This window comes from Setaria viridis, chromosome 9 (genome assembly GCF_005286985.2).
Source record: "Setaria viridis chromosome 9, Setaria_viridis_v4.0, whole genome shotgun sequence".
Lineage (NCBI taxonomy): Eukaryota > Viridiplantae > Streptophyta > Magnoliopsida > Poales > Poaceae > Setaria > Setaria viridis.
In genome coordinates, this window is record NC_048271.2 from 42994615 (window position 1) to 43012647 (window position 18033).

The 18033-nt window shown below is 51.3% G+C and overlaps 2 protein-coding genes across 2 annotated transcripts; one reads left to right on the top strand and one right to left on the bottom strand.

Moving 5' to 3' along the window:
* Window positions 1–11290: 11290 nt before the first annotated feature.
* LOC117835103 (uncharacterized) lies at window positions 11291–14690 on the bottom strand. Its single transcript, XM_034714467.2, has 5 exons — window positions 14225–14690; window positions 13785–14150; window positions 12615–13217; window positions 11917–12044; window positions 11291–11671 (listed from the first exon to the last, which is right to left on the bottom strand). Exons 1-5 carry the CDS (start codon window positions 14600–14602, stop codon window positions 11668–11670), a joined length of 1479 nt encoding a protein of 492 aa, XP_034570358.1. The 5' UTR covers window positions 14603–14690; the 3' UTR covers window positions 11291–11667.
* Window positions 14691–15190: 500 nt separating this feature from the next.
* On the top strand, window positions 15191–17451 carry LOC117835104 (heavy metal-associated isoprenylated plant protein 2). The gene is made up of 3 exons (XM_034714469.2): window positions 15191–16329; window positions 16445–16523; window positions 16668–17451. The coding sequence occupies exons 1-3, from the start codon at window positions 16315–16317 to the stop codon at window positions 16991–16993; spliced, it is 420 nt and encodes a 139-aa protein (XP_034570360.1). The 5' UTR covers window positions 15191–16314; the 3' UTR covers window positions 16994–17451.
* Window positions 17452–18033: the final 582 nt, after the last annotated feature.

Below are 18033 nucleotides of genomic sequence, written 5' to 3' on the forward strand. Positions count from 1 at the left end.
CAAATTTGTTTTCAGATCCATTAAAATAATCGATATCTACACCTAATAATATTAAATAAACGGTCAAGTGTTTCTTTGACCATCATGGATGTTTTACAAAAAGGTACCTCACTTTTTAAATAATTAAATCTCAATCCTAAAATCCTCAGCACACCTCTGTCCCACCCGTCTGTGCTGCAGGCACGACTTGCCATTGCATTTTACTCCCTCTCTTAGTCGGTCTCCATCCACCGCTCCTGACTCAAAATGCAGTGCCGACAGGCACGCCCGTCCCTCCCACCCTCCCCGTCCAACCAGTATCTAGATGCACCCAGCCTTCTAGAGTTTGCTACTGATGATCATCGTCACTAGACTGTTGCTCTTAGTCGCGGCCACCACCCATCTTGGCGCCACGGGTGGGCTGCTCGAGCTCGTCGTGTTCCTACAGCTCCAATTGCAGCTACTCGGACGCTGCACCGCAGCCCTAATAGGGAGCGAGAACATGCCCAGCCATGCCGCTGGGATGCCCTCGGTGAACACCTGCGTGGAGAGGAGGAATGTGTATGGGGCTGCGGCAGCGATGCCTATCGTGTCCCCAGCTCGAAGCCAACCGGTGCGCACCGCGAGGCGGAGCCGCCTGTCGTGGCCTGGGAAGATAGGTGCATCTAGGTTGGGCTTGCCCGGACGTTGCAGGAAAGTGACCTGGTGAGGGTGAGGAGGTAGGGAAGAAGGAGTACCGCGATGGCGATCTTTGAGAGAGGGACTATGGTGGAGAAGGCCAACACAGCGGCCGCGCCTAGTGTGTTGAGCTGCTTGATGGAGAAGATGTAGTAGTGATGGTACGGGCGCACTGTTGGGGGGCATGGACAGATGTGTGATGCCACTCCCACTGTCGTGCCAACGCCCTAGCATGCGAGTGAGCGAGCGAGCAGTCGGGGAGTGCAGGGCACGTGCAGCATCGAATTGGCTACGTGCTAGAAGCGGGAGTGAGCGACGGAGGTGTTTGGAGCCTTCCGAGAGTGGCGAAGTTAAGACAGGGCAGCCTAGCACGGGACACAGGAGGACGTGGTGAGCCGCAGTGCCCTGGAAAGCAGGGCGTGGGCTTGGACGGGATTTGAGTTGGATTATTTTACTGGCTTGGAAGAATAGCGCATTAGAGAGCTAGAGGGTTCTTTTGGTTTGGTTACACTTGTTGTTGAGTTGCGAGCTGCTTAGGCTCAGGCGCTCAGCTCCCCAATATCGTACTGACATGAATAATTGATGGAAACTACGTGTTGAAGAGCAAGTGCAAGCTATCAACTCCGAAGCTTTCAAGAAGATGCACACTCAATTTCACAAAGAATAGCCCGTTCTGTATGAATTTTTTTCACCAGTGGATTGACTTAAGAACGTGTAGGATCCGTAGCAACACGGGCATTTGTGCAATTTAGTTTCTACATATATCCAACTTTTTACATGTTTATATGCATCGGCTACGACTCCACCAGACCACTGCCATGCGGTAAAGACAGCATGGGTCCGGACATAGTCATGCACTGCATGAGTAGCAGTATGAGGCTCTGAGTGAGCTGTAGCTTTCGTCGTTTTTAGCATAGCATTTCGATTCTCGTGGCTCGGCTCAAACACTTTTTTCATGAGGTGAACAGGTAGAACTAGAAGAGAGATGATACATCAGCAGATAGCCGCGGCATGGCAACCGCACCTGGAGCCCAAGGAGAAGTGGCTCGTCCCCGAGGTGTGCACGTGGTGGCCCTTCGACGTCGGCGTCGGTGGCGTGCTTAGCCATGAACCTTAAGATCCCCAAGCTGACAGAGGAAGGGCTTCTCGACGAGAAAGGTTAGTATGATACCGCGGGTTAGGAAAAAAGAGGCATGGGATACAATTCTTTAAACTCCAAAGAGAATGTAGCTTACAAATACTACGGTTTTCAAATATAGAGTTCGAGTTTCCCAAAACCAAATATTTGGTAAAGCCACGGTATTTTTAAAACTCCAAAATACTATGCATACAAATAGTATTTGACTTGAGAAGATCAGCGTCGACATCCATGTCAACGGAAGGTCCTTCCTTAACACCTTTACATAACAGATGACTTAGCTGGTCCAACAGATGTCTTCGTCTTGTCGACGACAAGTATACCAAAGAAGTACAAAACACTACTGCAAAAATACTTTTTAGGAGCGGTTGAAAAGGGATTTCTAAGGGTGGGTGCGTGACCCGCTCCTACTTTTCACAGCTATGAATAGCTGTTTGCATGAACGAGTAACTGTCCGCCCCTGTAAAGCATTTCCAAAGGCAGGTGAGAGGGTGACCCGCACCTGTAAATGCTATTTCCAGGGGTGGATGAGGGGGTGACCCGCCACTGCAAGTGCCATTTTCAGGCGCGGGTCACCTCTCATCCACCCCTCGCAATCGATTAAAAACAAAAAAAAAGAAAAAGAAAAAAAATAAGAAAATAGCTATTGAGCTGCGTCCCAGCTGGCCGGCGGTCACCGGCCCCGTGCGCCGCCGTGAGCTCCCACGGGGAGCCGCGCCCCCGCTGGCCGACGGCCCCTGCGTGGAGCCACGCCGCTGCGAGCCACCGGCCCCATGCGCCACCATGCCGCCACCGGCCGGTGGCCTTGCGCGCCCCCGCGAGCTCCCCACATCACGCCCCGCCGGCTGGTGCCCCCCCTGCGTGGAGCCGCGCCACTGGCCGCCGTGCCCCGTGTGGTACTGAGGTCATATGAAAAAGTTATGAATTTATTTTCACGGAACCATTTTTAGGGGTGAGCTATATCATCACCCGCTCCTAAAAATTATTTTCGGAGCGGATGATGCCATCACCCACCTCTAAAAATGGGATCTATTTCCAGGGACGGGTGTTGGGGTGACCCATCCCTGAAAATGGTGAGTTCAGGGGCAGGTCACCCCATCGCTCGCCCTGAAAATGGGGACCCGCCCCTGCAAATGTTTTCTCAGGGGAGTAGCCCCGCTCCTTCCATAGGAGCGGGTAATATTTTCACCCGCCCTAGAAAAAATCGGAATGCCCCTACAAATTTTTTTTTACAGTGAAAGTGGCCAGCTCTCGCGTCCATATATGTTGAGTAAGGCAGGCGAACTTGCACGCGCAGCACAACGTTAGCTACCAGGCTGGAACGGGATCCAGTCCCACAGTTTAGTACAGTTTTCCTCCATGAATCCTATCAGATCCATCAGCTTGGCATGCTCTTCCATCAACTTTTTCATCTGCTCCTTCATTGACACAAATTCAGTTCTAATTCTAGTCACTACATTCTCAGCTACGTGACTGAACACCAAGAGCTTGTCACTACGATCAACTCCGGACTCAAGTTGCGTCATTCTCTTTTCTAGTTCATCAAACCGTGCTACCACCTTGGCAACAGCAGAATCAGGCCATGCTTGCAGTTCCTGGTCCATTGAGTATAAGAAGCAATTGTGGGATGCGCTCCGATCCACAATCAACATAAAGCTAAGACATGATACTGTTTACTTTTTTCTTTTTCTTTTTTTTTCTAAACGAATGCACAATTAATTAGCCTTGCATGTTTCCAATGCTAAGATCTTCTATGGCGGCACCTCGAGGATGCGGCTCTGCGCGGCTTGGAGGCGTTGTGGTAGCACAGCCAAGGGTGGTTCGCGCGAGTCTCGCCAGCGACACCATGGTGGTATGGCTGGCACCGGCCTGCGCAATGGTGTGCCAACGGCACCATGGAGGTGTGGTTGGTAGCATGGGGCCATCTTTGCGGTGCAGGCGTGGCGGAGATGGCGGCAGAGTGCATTGGAGTGGCCGCATGCGTGGTGGTGGTGACCGAGGCGTCGTGGCTGCGAGTGAGGAGGTGCGGGAAGGGACCATGTCAGCGAAGAGGAGCGGAGGGCCCATGCTCACTGGAAGATTTGAGTCCGCATGTGTGGTGCAGCTGTGATCCCGGTGACGGGAAGGCGAAGGTGAAGTTTCTGGAGCGGCTCGGTGGTACCAAGTCACCCCTGATGGCGAAGCAAACCTGGATCCTCGGAGAGTCCAACGGTGGGAGAGGCGAGGCTCCCGTGCGCTTTAAGGCGGTGTGTCCGAGAAGTGGTGTGTCCAAGGAGAATCCGAGGAGTGGTGTGCGGTGGTAGATGTGGTGAGGCCCCAATGCGTTCTGCGTTGCCTTGGAGGTTCAGGACCCGGTGTAGTACTTCTGTTGTTTTGACGTGTAAGGTGCAACAACGGTACTTCGGCGAGGGGTCCTGCATGGTGGTGGCTTCTTCGGTGAGGTGTGGTGGGCTCCTCTTCTGACTTCTGCCAACGCAAAACCGTGGTTGGGAGATCGACGATCGTGTGTGTGGCCTGAAGATGACGGTGGCATGGTGGAACAATCGTGGTAGCTACATGGCTTGCAGCGAACTACGGCGGCGAATTCTGCATGGCAGCGGCTGGTTGGCGTGTCCCGGTTGGCGTGGGACATCGTCAGGAATGACGGCACTTGCGATGAGTGTCACTTGTCGGCTATTCTCCCGGGTTGTGGTGGTGCAGTGTGGTGAGTTGGGTGGAGTTGAGTTGAGTTGTGCAGCCGTGTTGATGTCTTAATCCAACCGGAGTTGGTGTTTCGAGTTGAGTTGTGCAGCTATGTTGATGTCCCAATCCAACCGGCCAGTATTGTTGTTCTGCTGTTTGTTGTTGTGCCCAGTCTGGGTGTATTCTTCTTTTTTAATGTAAAAGGCAGCTTTCCTGCCTGGTTCGTTTCAATGCTAAGATCTTCACCTTAGATGTTTGATTGCTAACAAAAGACAGAAATAAGAATAAACTGTACAACCTTTTTTCATCTTCATATAGAAAGAAAATCGAGCATGCTTCTTCTTTTTTTGGGTAGAAACATGCTATGCACGCATTTCATTAAGAGGGAAAAGAAGTTTGTTACAATTATGAGCATGTAACTTGAAAGCAGATTAATTCCATGTGGGCTTAAGGGGGAGCAGCAATCACGATCTAACTTCAACCGGAGTACACTGGAGGAAAGAAACAGACCTGAAAATGGCAGCAACCATCCCACAGATTTCCTTGTGCATATAGGTTGATAATGTGCTTCTGTGCAAATTGCTCACCGCACCGAGGGCACTGCGAAGAATGATAGACATAAATAAATAAAATGAAGAAATCTCGTGAACATATATTTGAGTTATGAAACATATTTAACATGAATTTTGCTCATACAAATCATGCATGGTACCTTTGCACTTGATTCACCGCAACGATGAAGCCACCTCTCCAAGCATGATCTGCCGTACACATGCCCACAGGGAATACAGCTGCATCATAGTAGATAAATAGATGACGCTTGATGGACCCAAATTCTCACCAATGCCCTCGTTGCAACACATGCTATGCAATGCATATAAAAGAGAACAGGAACCGGTATATATCAAGAAATAGCAGGAGCAAACAGCTGACTGATCTGATCATCAAAGTGATCTGACCTAACTACCAGGGGCAGTTATGGATTTTGATCGATTTCAGTATTACAGTCTGTACACATTATCAAGAAAAGGACTCACACACACACACACACACACACACACACACACACACACACACACACACACACACACACACACAAATGTACTTAGGGGCAACTGCCTCCCTTCACTCTCTGATTGCACACATTCATCTCCCCAGCACCCCCAAAACCCAAGCTCTATCTATCTGCACCCTTTGCAACCACTGAACTTCATGTGATTATTGCTAGTCGTGTTATGCAGATCCATGATGTGGAGCTTATTCAAGTTCTAGTGCACCAAATACGCACTCATGAGTTGTAATGATTTCTCTATTTTGTTTTGCGAAGCGGCGGCACAAAACAAGGTAGTAGTACAGTAGTGCCCGCCCCTCTCACTCACCAGCTGCGGTGCGCGTCGTTGCAGGTCCAGGGCTCCATACAGATGCAGCAGGTGGGACCCGCTGGCGGCCTCGCCTCCCCGCGGTCCTCTTCAGCCGCCGCAGCAGCAGCAGCAGTGCCCGCCGAAGACCTAGCTCCCCCGTGCCCCTTCTCACCGAATTCCTCCTCTATCGTCACGCCCGTGGCCTCGTCGTCCGTGGCCGGCGACGGCATGGTTGGGGTTTAGGGTCGAGGTCGAGCGCAGGCACGGCAACGAGTGAAAAATCGCGGTGCCTGCTCAGAAGATCGATGGAGGCAGCGAAAGAGGAGGTTATCAGGAGACAACATGAGCATCAGATTGGAGTGAGTTTTGGTTACTTGTTGGGTAACAGGCCTACCCCTTGATATCTATTCAGTTCACAAGATGCAAATAAGAATAAAAAAAATGATAACCTTTTACATTAGCCATATGGAAAGATGGTGCTGTGACAGCAGCAACTTTACGAGCCTTCTGTTCTTCCGCTTTATACAGGCCTTTGAGCTCTAGTTTGCTTTCCGTGCATATTTTACTCGTGCCTAAAGACAGAAGGGGCAGAGGCCAAGATTGTAAGAACTACTACGAGAAATAAATTTCATCTATCGGCAACTGCAAGAACTCACACATCTTCCAAATTTCTCATTGGAGAAGCTAGAGAAGTAGAGATCGTTATAAACTACAACTGGAACTGGTATCCACGTTCTTCTTTCGCTTCTTAAAAGACGAAAACCCATAGCAGAACGAACGAAAACGTGCTTAATGCTTATACTATAACTCGATCGAAGTCGCAAGAAAAGCAGTCCCGGGCTCCCGGCCGCCGGCTCCCATCATGGCTGCGCACGGGCCGTTCCTGCTGCCGGACGACGTGCTCGCCGACATCCTCGCCCGCCTGCCGCGCCGCTCCATCGGTTGTTTCCGCGCCGTGTGCAGGGCCTGGAACGCCATCGCCTCCAGCCCGAGCGCCGACCGCCTCTTCGCCAAGCGCCCGGCCGCCGTCACCGCGATCACCGAGAAAAACAGATCACTCGAAGTCGACGACGAGCGGCGCCCCGTCTACATCGTCCGGTTCGACTTCTTCCGCGGCCGCTGGCACCCCGACGTCCACAGCCACAAGAGGGGGCCGTGCCCCCGGGCCGTCTCCCTCGACGACATGACCATCGCTGCCGAGGCCTTCCGCTCTTGGGACGGAGTCCTTTGCACACGCGTCTTCCCGCGGGAGCCGCAACCCGGTGCCGGTGCCGGCGCCGACTACATGCTCTGGAACCCGCTCACGAACGCCTGCGCCGTCGTCTCCGCCCCCGCCGGTGAAGGCCGGATCATCGGCGGCTACGCCCATCCGGCGACAGGGCGCTTCCACCTCCTCCACTGCTCCGACGTGGCCGTGCCGCGTCACCGCGACCTGGTGGCCCCGATCACGGCCCGGATCCTCGCCGTCGGCGACGGCACCGCCTGGCGGGAGGTTCCCCTTCCTTCCTCCCTCTCCATGATGGGTGAAAGGGATCACTCCGTCAGCTTGCACGGCAACTTGCACTGGTTGGTGCAGCCGGCGGGCTCCGGAAAGGTGGCGCTGCTCGTGTTCGACACGGCGCAGGAGAAGTTCTGGGTCATGGCGGCACCGGAGCGCCCGGGGCTGGACCCGGCGACGGCACGGTCGCGCGTCGTGCCCGGCGGCAAGCTCTGCGTCCTGGCCCTCACCCAGCAGCCGCCCGTGGCGCTGGAGGTGTGGGTGCTGGATGACTATTCCGACACCCGAAGCTGGAGGTTCAGAGAGACGGTCCGGCTGGATAGCATCCGTCTGCCGCCGAGGTCAGACTGGCCGAGGTGGTTCGCTGCGGCCGCCGCCGTGGAGGTCGTGGAGGGCGTCCACGAGGGCGAGGAGATATTCATCCAGCATGAACATGGGATCATCGCCTACAGCGTCCGGAACAAGGTGTGGCGCAACGTGAGCGTCGGCCAGAGTTGCGCCGCTCTTCTCGTGTACAGGGAGAGCGTCATGCGGCCTGAGATCAGCTTTGGGAAGGCTTTGCGTGTGTTCCGCCGCCGTACGGTAACGGTATCCCGTAGGTCATCACGGTATGGCATGCTTCGGCGCCGTTCGTATATTTCTTTTGACACATCATTGGAGGGGTCTGTTAGTGAGTCTTAGTTAGGCTGTTTGGCAACCATGTGTTAAAGTTTAACACCTGTCACATCGGATATTTGGATGCTAATTAGGAGTATTAAACATAGGCTAATTACAAAACTAATTGCACAGATGGAGTGTAATTCGCGAGACGAATCTATTAAGCCTAATTAGTCCATGATTTGACAATGTGGTGCTACAGTAACCAATTGCTAATGATGGATTAATTAGGCTTAATAGATTCGTCTCGTGAATTAGCACAGGGTTCTGCAATTAGTTTTATAATTAGTTCATGTTTAGTTCTCCTAATTAGCATCCGAACATCCGATGTGACACTGTTAAAGTTTAACACCTCGTATCCAAACACCCCCACTTACCATGGCTTAGACATGTGCATGTCAGGAACTACTGGTTCTTGTGAACTCTTTGGTCATAGTTTCTTTCGTGAGATTTCAAATTAGGAAAAAGTCCAAATTACAACATATTAGCATAGTCCGGATAATCCCTGAACTGTAAAATCGTTTATTTAACCTTGGATTTCTAAAACCGGCTCATTTTTTTCCTTTGGCATTCAATTCAAAGTGGTTTTGCCACGTGGACAGTGGTTTTGATGACCGGGATGGCCACGTCATCTCTTCTCTCCTGGGTCCTGGATCTCTCTCCCTCTCTCACGCATGTTCTCTCCCATGGTGTCGCATCGCCGGCCCCATGCTCTGCCTCCAGCACCACGCTCTCGCCGGCCACTCCGCCCCAGCCTCCACGCTCGCCAGCTGCTCCGCCCCTGCAATTGCCCCCGCATCTCGGCGTCTCGACGACGGCGCGGGCTCCCTCCTCTCGTCCGCCCACGGCAGCTCGGCGCCTGCAACGGCGAGGTCCAGTGTGGTCGGCGGCACGGGGACAGCATCACCGGAGCCAAAGAAGCGCTCGTCCCACGAGTTCCCCTCCTGCAGTTTCCTCTGGTGGCGGTCCCGGATCCGGCTCCGACCCGGCCCTTGAGGAGCAGAGGCGGCGTCAAGTCGAGCTGGCCGCGCGCATTGCGTCCGGCGAGTTCACCGTCCAAGGCCCTGCGTTGAAATTTGGGGTTTCAGATGGATTGCTCCTCTCGTGGGGAGGCTGTCCAAGCTGGGGCCGCCGGGGGAGCTCGCCGCCGCGCTGCTCACGAGTCTGGCGGGCGCTGGCGCGGCGCGCGGCGGGCCAGAGATTCCGCAGGTGGTGGGATCGATCAACGCGGCCGTAGGCCGGGCGTTCTTCGTTCCTTTGTATGACCTCTTCCTCACCTACGGGGGCATCTTTCGCCTCAACTTTGGGCCTAAGGTGACGCTCAATTTACTAGAATTTGATTCCCAATCCCATATGCGGGTGTTAGCTTGCGGTCGAGTACAGGCAGCGGGGAGCGTGGGGATGGGGACGTTCGCGGGCAGCCACGGCAGGGGCAGGGGCTGCGGGTCGTCGTCCTCACAGCGGCGGCATGTGGCTTCGTCAACGCCGGCATCGCCCTCGCCCTTGAGCCCCTTGAGCGACACGGCCACCGCGTGGGTGCACTAAGCGTCGAGCGCGGCGGAGGAGGAGGTGGAGCGCGGTGTCGTGCGGTCGGCCTCGCCCGTGACATTGCACAGCGCCGCAGCGTGGCCCGCGTGCGCGTGGTGCGCCGGCACAGCGGGACGGCACGCAGCGGTAGGACGGGCGGCGGCGCAGCACACGGACGGCGCGGGGTGGCCAGGAGGAGCTCACCGGCATAGATGGCCAGATGGGCCAGGCCCGCTGGGCGGCCCGAGGCCAAGCCCTAACACGGCCCGTCACGAGGGCAGTGGTGCCCAGGCTGACCCGGCCCTATGGTCGGGCCAGTGCCTGGGATGCAACCTCGACACGCCGGACCAGCCCGAGCACGACACGGTTTTTTGGCTGGTATGGGCCGTCACGACGTCGGCTTGACAACCTACTAGTAGCCCCTGGCTCATACATATATATCAAGAAAAAATCCTAATATTATCCTTTCATTCCTCCACTTCCCCATAATCCACCTCCACCAGTCGCCCCTCCAACCCCTGCTCACGCCTCCACCGCCGCCCCCCCTTCCCTGCAGCGAGCCGCGCCAGCGGCCGGTCGCCGCACCCGCCGCTGGGAGGCGCGCCGGTCGTAGCTGGCAAGGGGCGCGGCTAGGAGCTGCCGCTGGGCCCCGCTACCGGCACGCCGCATCGGGGGACGCCGCTGGGAGCCGCCACTACCGACACGGGGGCGCAACCGAGACCCGTCGCCAGGGCCGCCGCTACCAGCGTGGGGGTGCGGCTTGGATCTGCCGCTAGGAGGCTAGCGGGAGGCGGTCGGGACTCGCAACGAGGACCGCTGCTGCCATGGGGGGCTCGGCCGAGGCTCACGCTAGGGGCTGCCACGGCCAGGACTCACGCCGGGGGGTCGCCGCCAGGAGCCGCGCCTGCCGTCGGAGATTCACTTCCGATGAATTTTTGCATGATTGATTTGATTTGTGCGTACATTAATGTGATGAATTCATGGATTTTGGTGATTCCTGTGATGAATTTCTTGATTTTTGCATCTTGATTCGATTTCTTCCTATTTGTTTGTAGTGCCTCGCCCGACACTAACACGATAGTGCTAGCCGTGCCATCGGACCAGCCCAACATGATAAAAAGGCCGTAGTGCCGGGCCTGGACTGACAGTTCAACACGCAGTGCCGGCCCGACTTGACACGAAAATACCTTCGGGCGGGCCTAGTCAGCCTGTGTTGTGCTAGGCTAGGACCGGGCAGCCCATATGGCCATCTATACTCACCGGAGGAGAAGATAGGGAAAGAGAAGAGATGAGATAGCCATCTCGGTCATCAAAATCACAGTCCACATGACAAAACCACTTTGAATTGAATGCTAAAGATGAAAAATGAGCCGGTTTTAGAAACCCAGGAGAGTAAGAAATCGCACTGTGCGTTCCTTTTATTACTTACTTTCCTTTTATTACTTACAAAAGGGGAAGTTGATACCACTGAGTTGTTCCATGCCACCCAAGTAGTCGGTAATAATCTATGAAGGTTCACTGATGAACCAAAACAAAATAATTTATTTTAGTATAATCCCTCGCTGATCTGATAAAATTATATTAATGGCAACGGGGCAGGAGCGATGGGAGAACGAGAGGGAAGATGCTTGCATGCTCTATAAATCCATATTTTTGGATGTTTTTTTTTATGCACAATTAGAGGTATATCAGGTGATGGTAGCAGCCTAAGCTGCAGTATAAATCCATGTTTCCGCCAGACGGGTATCCATTTCTTGCATAAACCTCGCATAAGCTCACAAAACTATTCTTCTCATTCAGTTAACTTCATAGTATTGCTACAATGCCTCTTCTAAATTTCTTGCAAAACTTTTGCATAAGCTCACAAAACTATTCTTCTCATTCAATTAACTTCATAGTAGTACTACTACAATGCCTCTTGTTTTGCATAACAAGTACCGTGTTTCAGAAGATGGAAAGCTTTATAATGCAACAGATTATACAAATCAAAGGCACGAACTATGCACCGGTTATCTTGTCAACAAAAACCACAAGCATGGCACAAGATGACCTGGTATAATGAATCTTTTGTAGCTTGCTTTCTTTCTTCTGATGATCTTTGGGATTTCAGGAATGACTTCATCAGGAAATGTGCCACAGATCGACCATCACCTGTTACAGTCATTTAAAAATCCGTAAATAGGTATATCAATTTAATTTCACATGTTAATCTAAATCAGTCCAAGGTGATTTCGACGTTTCACCAAGCTAAAGTTTGTGCTCTATAGATATCCCAAAACTTATAGTAGAATAAAAAAATCTAAATCCACATCAATCTGGACACAAGATGACAACATAACCATCAGATATCTATTCAGTTCACATGATTCAAAATGAGAATCGAAATGATGACTTACATTAGCCGTATGGATGATGGTCCTGTGACAGCAGCAACTTTCTGAGCCTTCTGTGTTTCCGATTTATACAAGCCTTTGAGCTCCTTCTTTGCGATCCGTGCTTCTCTCTTCTCTTCTTTCACTGCTGCCTAAAGGTAGAGTAGGCCAGAAGCCAAGAATGTAAGGATTATGGAAAAAATATATTTCAGCAGCTTTTTTCTTAGAAAAAGATATAATTGATCTATACTGTCATGTAGATTTTACAGATCACTTGACAAAGGGAAGCATTGCATGATGACTAAATCAACTAGGCCACATTGTAGATCAAAATGCAGTACAAATAACCTAACTGTCATTTTGGTACACATGCAGTTTAATTTTTTAAACACCATCGATACTTCAAGACTACTGATATATTAGACATTTTCTCCTTACCAATGGCATTGATAACTGATATGCAATTATGCAATTGTTTTACCACAGTTGACATTACTAAAACCTATTAATCACAAGTCAATGCATATCTGTGAAGCGACTACAAAATAAAACTAGTTCACAGGCACAACATGGCATATGATTGGACAGCTAAAGCCTGGTGAAGAAGAAAGTGAAACAATATTAACATGCTTATCTTTACTTTTCATTTTCCATTAGCTAATCAAACATAATATATAGTCATAACTCCATCAAAAACCTAAAACCAAAGTAGTCCTTTATACCTTTCTTGCTTTCTTTTCCTCCTTCGTTTCCTTCTCGGATCCTTTTTTAAATTTATCAGCAACTGAGACTTCTGCAGGCTTTACTTTCTTCTCCTTTTCGCCGCCTCTTTTCCTTTGTGGTAGATATTCTACTGGCAGTTTCTCTTTCCCATGAAGCTTGATGATATCATTTGTTGTAGCAGTTTCTCCAGGGAAAACTCTAGGGAGCCGCCTTTTAGGGATTCCTGGAGTTTTAATTTTTCCAGGATGGTTATCAAGGTTAGAGAATGTGGAAACAATGGTCTCACAGTCCCAAAGTTCAGATTCATCACTGCTTTCTGAAACAAGTACAACCTCCTCTTCTTCTGCGGTTTCATTTAAATACTTTTCAGCATACTCAGCACATTTTTTTATCACATGAGCAGATTCATCCACCTCATCTGCTGTGCTCGAGTCCAGTTTTCTACGAACGAAATCTGCTGGTGTTCTGTATTCTTCATCAACACATACGTTCTGACTGTGGAACAATTTGAGTTCATCTATAACCTCACTTGGCAGTTCATACTCCCCATCTTTAACATCTTTGTCATCATCATCACTGTCTCCATATTCTTCCAAAGCAAGCTGAAAATTCATTACGAGAAGTAGAAGTTATAGCATAGCATTTGTAACAAAAGTTAAAAAAGCTTTGCACAGTGGATTATACTATAAATGTCATAAACAGCAGTAGTTGATGAGGCATCATGTATGTTAACTTAGATTAGTATCATTTCATGTTTCACTTGCAGCAGCCATGTTCTCCTTCTAGTGTGGACAATATCTATGAAATGCTCAAATAAACTGAACAAAGATGTAAGTAACAAGTTACACAGGTTCTGCAGGTATCTTCTAGCACAATACAAAGGGTAAATAGTTTAGTTATATCTTATTAACAATTAGGCATGGTATTGCATAACAAAACAACACTGATTCTTCCATAAAAGCAGGGGTGCAATTGCAACAACAAAAAATGCTTCGCATTAACATAATAAAGCTGTGTGGTGTGTGAAATTTCATTTTGTTCTGTGTAATAAAGGTAGGAATTGGATAACTTAATTATTATGTGCATATTCTCTCCCACAGCCTCCCGAATACTTTTTTTCCAATGTTAACAGAACGAATGTAAAACTTTATCAAGTCAAGTAAGCTCACCAGATCAAATTGTTCATCCAGCAATCGTCTCACTCTTGGCTTTGGATCATCCTCTTCAAAATCGAACTCCTCGTCCACATCACTGAACACACCATTCTCATATTCCACCTCTTCATCTTCTTCTTCCTCCTCCAACTCCTCTCCCTCAGCACGGTTAGCCACGATGACAAAATCCTCCTCCAGCCCCTCATCCTCCGACCCGGCATGCGACATATCGCTCTCATCAAGCAACCTCGCAACATCAGGGTCGACGGCCTTCTCGATCCGCCTCACCGGCGCCGTCTTAGCTGCCACCTTGCACATCGTCCTCCCCTCGTCCAATTCACCTTCACTGGGACCAACCCGTACCCTGCTTGCATCATACGCCTGCACACAGAGACAAACATTAGGCACTCCAATAGCAGAAAGCGCGGGACAGGCTTTAGAGGGAAGAGAGCGACCTTGACATCGAGCGGGAGGGGCTCGGGGCGGGCGGTGGAGCTGGGTACGAAGGACGAAGCGGCGGCGGGGCGGAGCTCGCGGAGGTGGGAGAGGTAGTTGTAGCCGTCGTCGGGGAGGCCGAGCTCGAGGATCTCCCGGCGGACGTGCTCCGGGAGGGGCCCGGAGGCGGAGGAGTGGAGGTGGCCGGCGTCGGCGGTGGGGTCGGACAGGGAGGGGTCGAAGGGGTCCTCGTCGGCGAAGCCGGGGACGGTGTAGTCGTTGTTGTCGACGCGGACGAAGACGCGGTCGTTGGGGTCGGCGGCGCCGGCGCGCGGGAAGAGGCGGAACGTCGCGAAGTTGCGGGGCTTGCGCCCGCCTCCTCCTCCTCTTCCACCCATGGCGTCTGCGGCGGTGGTGGCGGCGGCGGCGGCGGAGGGGGATGGGCTAGGGTTTTGGGATTTGGAGAGCGGCGTGGACTGTGGACGAGAGGGGAACAAGAGAATTTTGCTGTGGGTTTATAAACGAGAGAAAACTTTGGTGAATCTGGACTGTCCACATTGACACGGACGGCTAGGATTGCAGAAAGTGGGGAGGCTCCTATGGTTATGACTAATGAGTTAATTAAAGCAACTCCAAAAGCTCCCTTAAATTACCCTAATACCTTAAGTAATTTAATACCTTAATTAAGGAAAAAAAATTCGGCCTCCAACAGCTCCCCAAGAATCATCGCAAAGTTTCGCAAACTCATATCCCGCGTACCTCGCTCCGCATATTTCCGCGGATCCCTCTCCTCCCCAATCACCCCCCGAGCTGCTCCTTCACACGCGAATGCCTCCACCCCACCTGCGAGCACTGCTGCCCGGGCTGCAGCAAGCGCTATGCCATCCAGACCAACCTCAAGGGGCATGCCAAGACCTGCAGCACCCGCGAGTACCGCTGCAACTGTGGCATGCTGTGATTGCTTGCTCGCTCGCTTGCCGCTTGCTTGCTTCTTCTTTCTCGTGGCCTGAGCTGCTGCGGCCTCGCGTGGTGATCGGAGCGGGCGTGAGGTGTCGCTATGGCCTCGCGTGGGGGGCGGAGTAGTCGCCGCCGCGCGTGGTGATGGGTCCAAGCTGCTGCTGTCTCATGCGGTGGGCGGAGCCCCACTGTTGATGCCGCACATGGTGGCCTGGTGGTGTGTGTAGGGCTGCACAGGAGCCACCGCCACCGCTACCGCTTGTCTCGGTTCGTGCGCGTGGAATCGTGGGCAAGACGAGGAGGAGCTGCGGTTGAGGATAAGAATGGATGGACTGTTTTTTATTTTTCTATTAACCGTGGGGTCCACGCATGCTGATGTGGTTTGTATTGGGGAGTTTATTATTGGAATCTGCTGTGGGCTGATATGATTTTGGGGAATAGTAGATAATTTTGGAGAAGGAGTTTTTGGAGACCATTGAAGTTGCTCTTGTTACCGGCAATTTCGTTTTGCAAGCGCCTGCCTATACTTTTTTTTTACCAAATTCCCTCCCTAATCTTTTTTCTCTACAATTGATTATACTTGTGTATAGTTGTGTTCTTTTTTCTTTTCTTCTCCTTCTCCGGAAATGTTCTGTCACCACGAGAACAGAATTATTGTTTGCCCTGGAATTCATGTGTCCAAGCAAGCTGTGGAATGCTTGCCCAGGCAAGTTCTTGGGGGGAAAAAAGCGTGCTGTGAAAGAACAATCAAAATGCCATGATGATGGACACCCTTGAGAGAAGCATTACCTGTCCAAAACGACAGCAATGCATGTTTTTCTAATATGTGATTTGTAAACGTGCAATACGAAATTAAATAAGGAATGTTCATTTGATTTCTTCTAGCCATCCAATCAAGCTGCAGAATGCGCCTCCTGGCTCCTGCGGAGTTCGTCGTTGACCTTTGCGCAATCAAATCATGCCTGCAACTAGAGACGAGAGGATCATATCGGAGGGAAACCATTTCGCATCCGCCATGTCTGACTAGCTCCTAATAACGCGCCATTGCGGAGCCCGACTTTTATTAAACAAGAACTGTTAAGCCTCCGTCTTTCTCTTCTTCCTCCGTCGTCGTTGGCGTACGTGCTCGACCGATATTCCTCCTCAATTCGCCATGCCCGACTCCAAGGTTTGTATTATTGTCATCTAAATCCTCGGCCGATGTTCTCCACCAATCCATTGCATCAAACTAATCGTCACTAGAAAGCTCTCCCGAATGATCCATGTGGCTCCTCTGATCGCAGAAGATTGTGCTCAAGGTGGACATCGTCGGCGACGAGTGCAAGGCCACCCGCGCCATGAACACCGTCGCCAAGTTCTGCGGTATGTGTGTATCATGTTCATATACCATTTATACACATGAATTCGCGTGCAATTAGTTGCAATGCACAACCAGTGCTGCATTGGCTGCGTCGTATGTATACTCGTATAGTCTGAATGTCTGATGATGTGGGCCGGCGGCGGCAGGGGTGAAGTCGATGGCGGTGGACGGCGACAAGGGGACGCTGACGGTGGTGGGGGCGGTGGACGTGGTGCGCGTGGCCAAGGCGCTGCGCAAGGCCGGCTTCGAGGCGCACGTCCTCAGCGTCGGTCCGGAGGAGGAGAAGAAGCCCGACAGCAATCCGGCCAAGAAGCCCGACGAGGCCGCCAAGCTGCCGCCGCCGCCGACGTGCTGCGCAGGCTGCAGCGCCTGCTGCCCACCAGCACCAGCTCCGGTCCCGGTGGCTCCCTTCCCAGGCGCCGTCGTGTGCTACGACGAGCGGCCCGCCGGCAACGGATGCGCCATCCTCTGACGTGCTCATCGGAAGCTTCTTATCTGACTTGCAATCGTGCATTTTTGGTAGTTCCATTCCATCTTCAGATATCAAATGGCAATGGGAATCAGTGTATAATCGTATATGCTTTGGATACATACACACGGGTTAAGGTTTTTTTCCTTTTCTTCTCGCAATGGAAGGCCGACAGAAGGTTTCATCACCGGTCCACGCTGAGTTCATCTATTCAGCTTATGAACCAACGGATTTGTGTGAGCCGTGACAACAACATCCGTCCGTCTAGGGGTGTGAATTCGTTGAAGAAATGATGATGATTGGTCGACGAGTTTAGTTCCGTATACAAGTTGTCCAACCAATACCGTCGCAAATAGATTAATCGGATCGCCTAATTTGTCAACAACGAATATTTGAGTCCATTAACAAATGCACCACGACAAGCGACCAATCAGGCTGCGTGATCGCCAAGAAGAAACTAGTGACGCCAACTCTGAACTCAGCCTATGCTGATCTCATTTTGAGTTCAGGTACCAAGAGCTGTTATCTTATTTGGTTCCGGAATCCATCATCCTTGATGCGTAGTATAAAACTGGAAGCATGAACATCACATGTATCGGTTCACAATAGAATTCTGCTGGATTTACTGGTTCTTATGGTTTCACCGTTTTTGTTCTGCTAAATATAGGGCATGATGAACAAACTGATTCTCCCTAGTGAGTGATTCTATGTGCTCATGAATGGAATGGGCATCCTGAAAAATCTACACGATCTGTGTTTTTTTCAAACAAAAACTAGATACTCCTACAATACAACCCCAATTCCCCAACAAAGGTACCTCCCAGAAACTTCAACCTCGAATGTGAACCTGCAGCATATCTGGAGCATATTTCCATGGAGAATCCGGCAGCGAAATACTCCTGAGAAAAATGGCCGGAGGAAGTTCGGCCACACCCACAGCATATATTCCATATTCGGGACAATACCGTCACTATCTCACAGTTGAGGTTGATACCTGATGCCCCTCCCGTTCCCAACTCCCCATGAGATGGTATCACCACCAG

Coding starts and splice junctions, on each gene's coding strand:
- LOC117835103 (XM_034714467.2), bottom strand. CDS start 14,602: ATGGGTGGAAGAGGAGGAGGAGGCGGGCGCAAGCCCCGCAACTTCGCG. Junction 14,151..14,224: donor CCCTCCCGCTCGATGTCAAG/GTCGCTCTCTTC, acceptor CTCTGTGTGCAG/GCGTATGATGCAAGCAGGGT. Junction 13,218..13,784: donor TGGATGAACAATTTGATCTG/GTGAGCTTACTT, acceptor ATGAATTTTCAG/CTTGCTTTGGAAGAATATGG.
- LOC117835104 (XM_034714469.2), top strand. Junction 16,524..16,667: donor CACCGTCGCCAAGTTCTGCG/GTATGTGTGTAT, acceptor CGGCGGCGGCAG/GGGTGAAGTCGATGGCGGTG.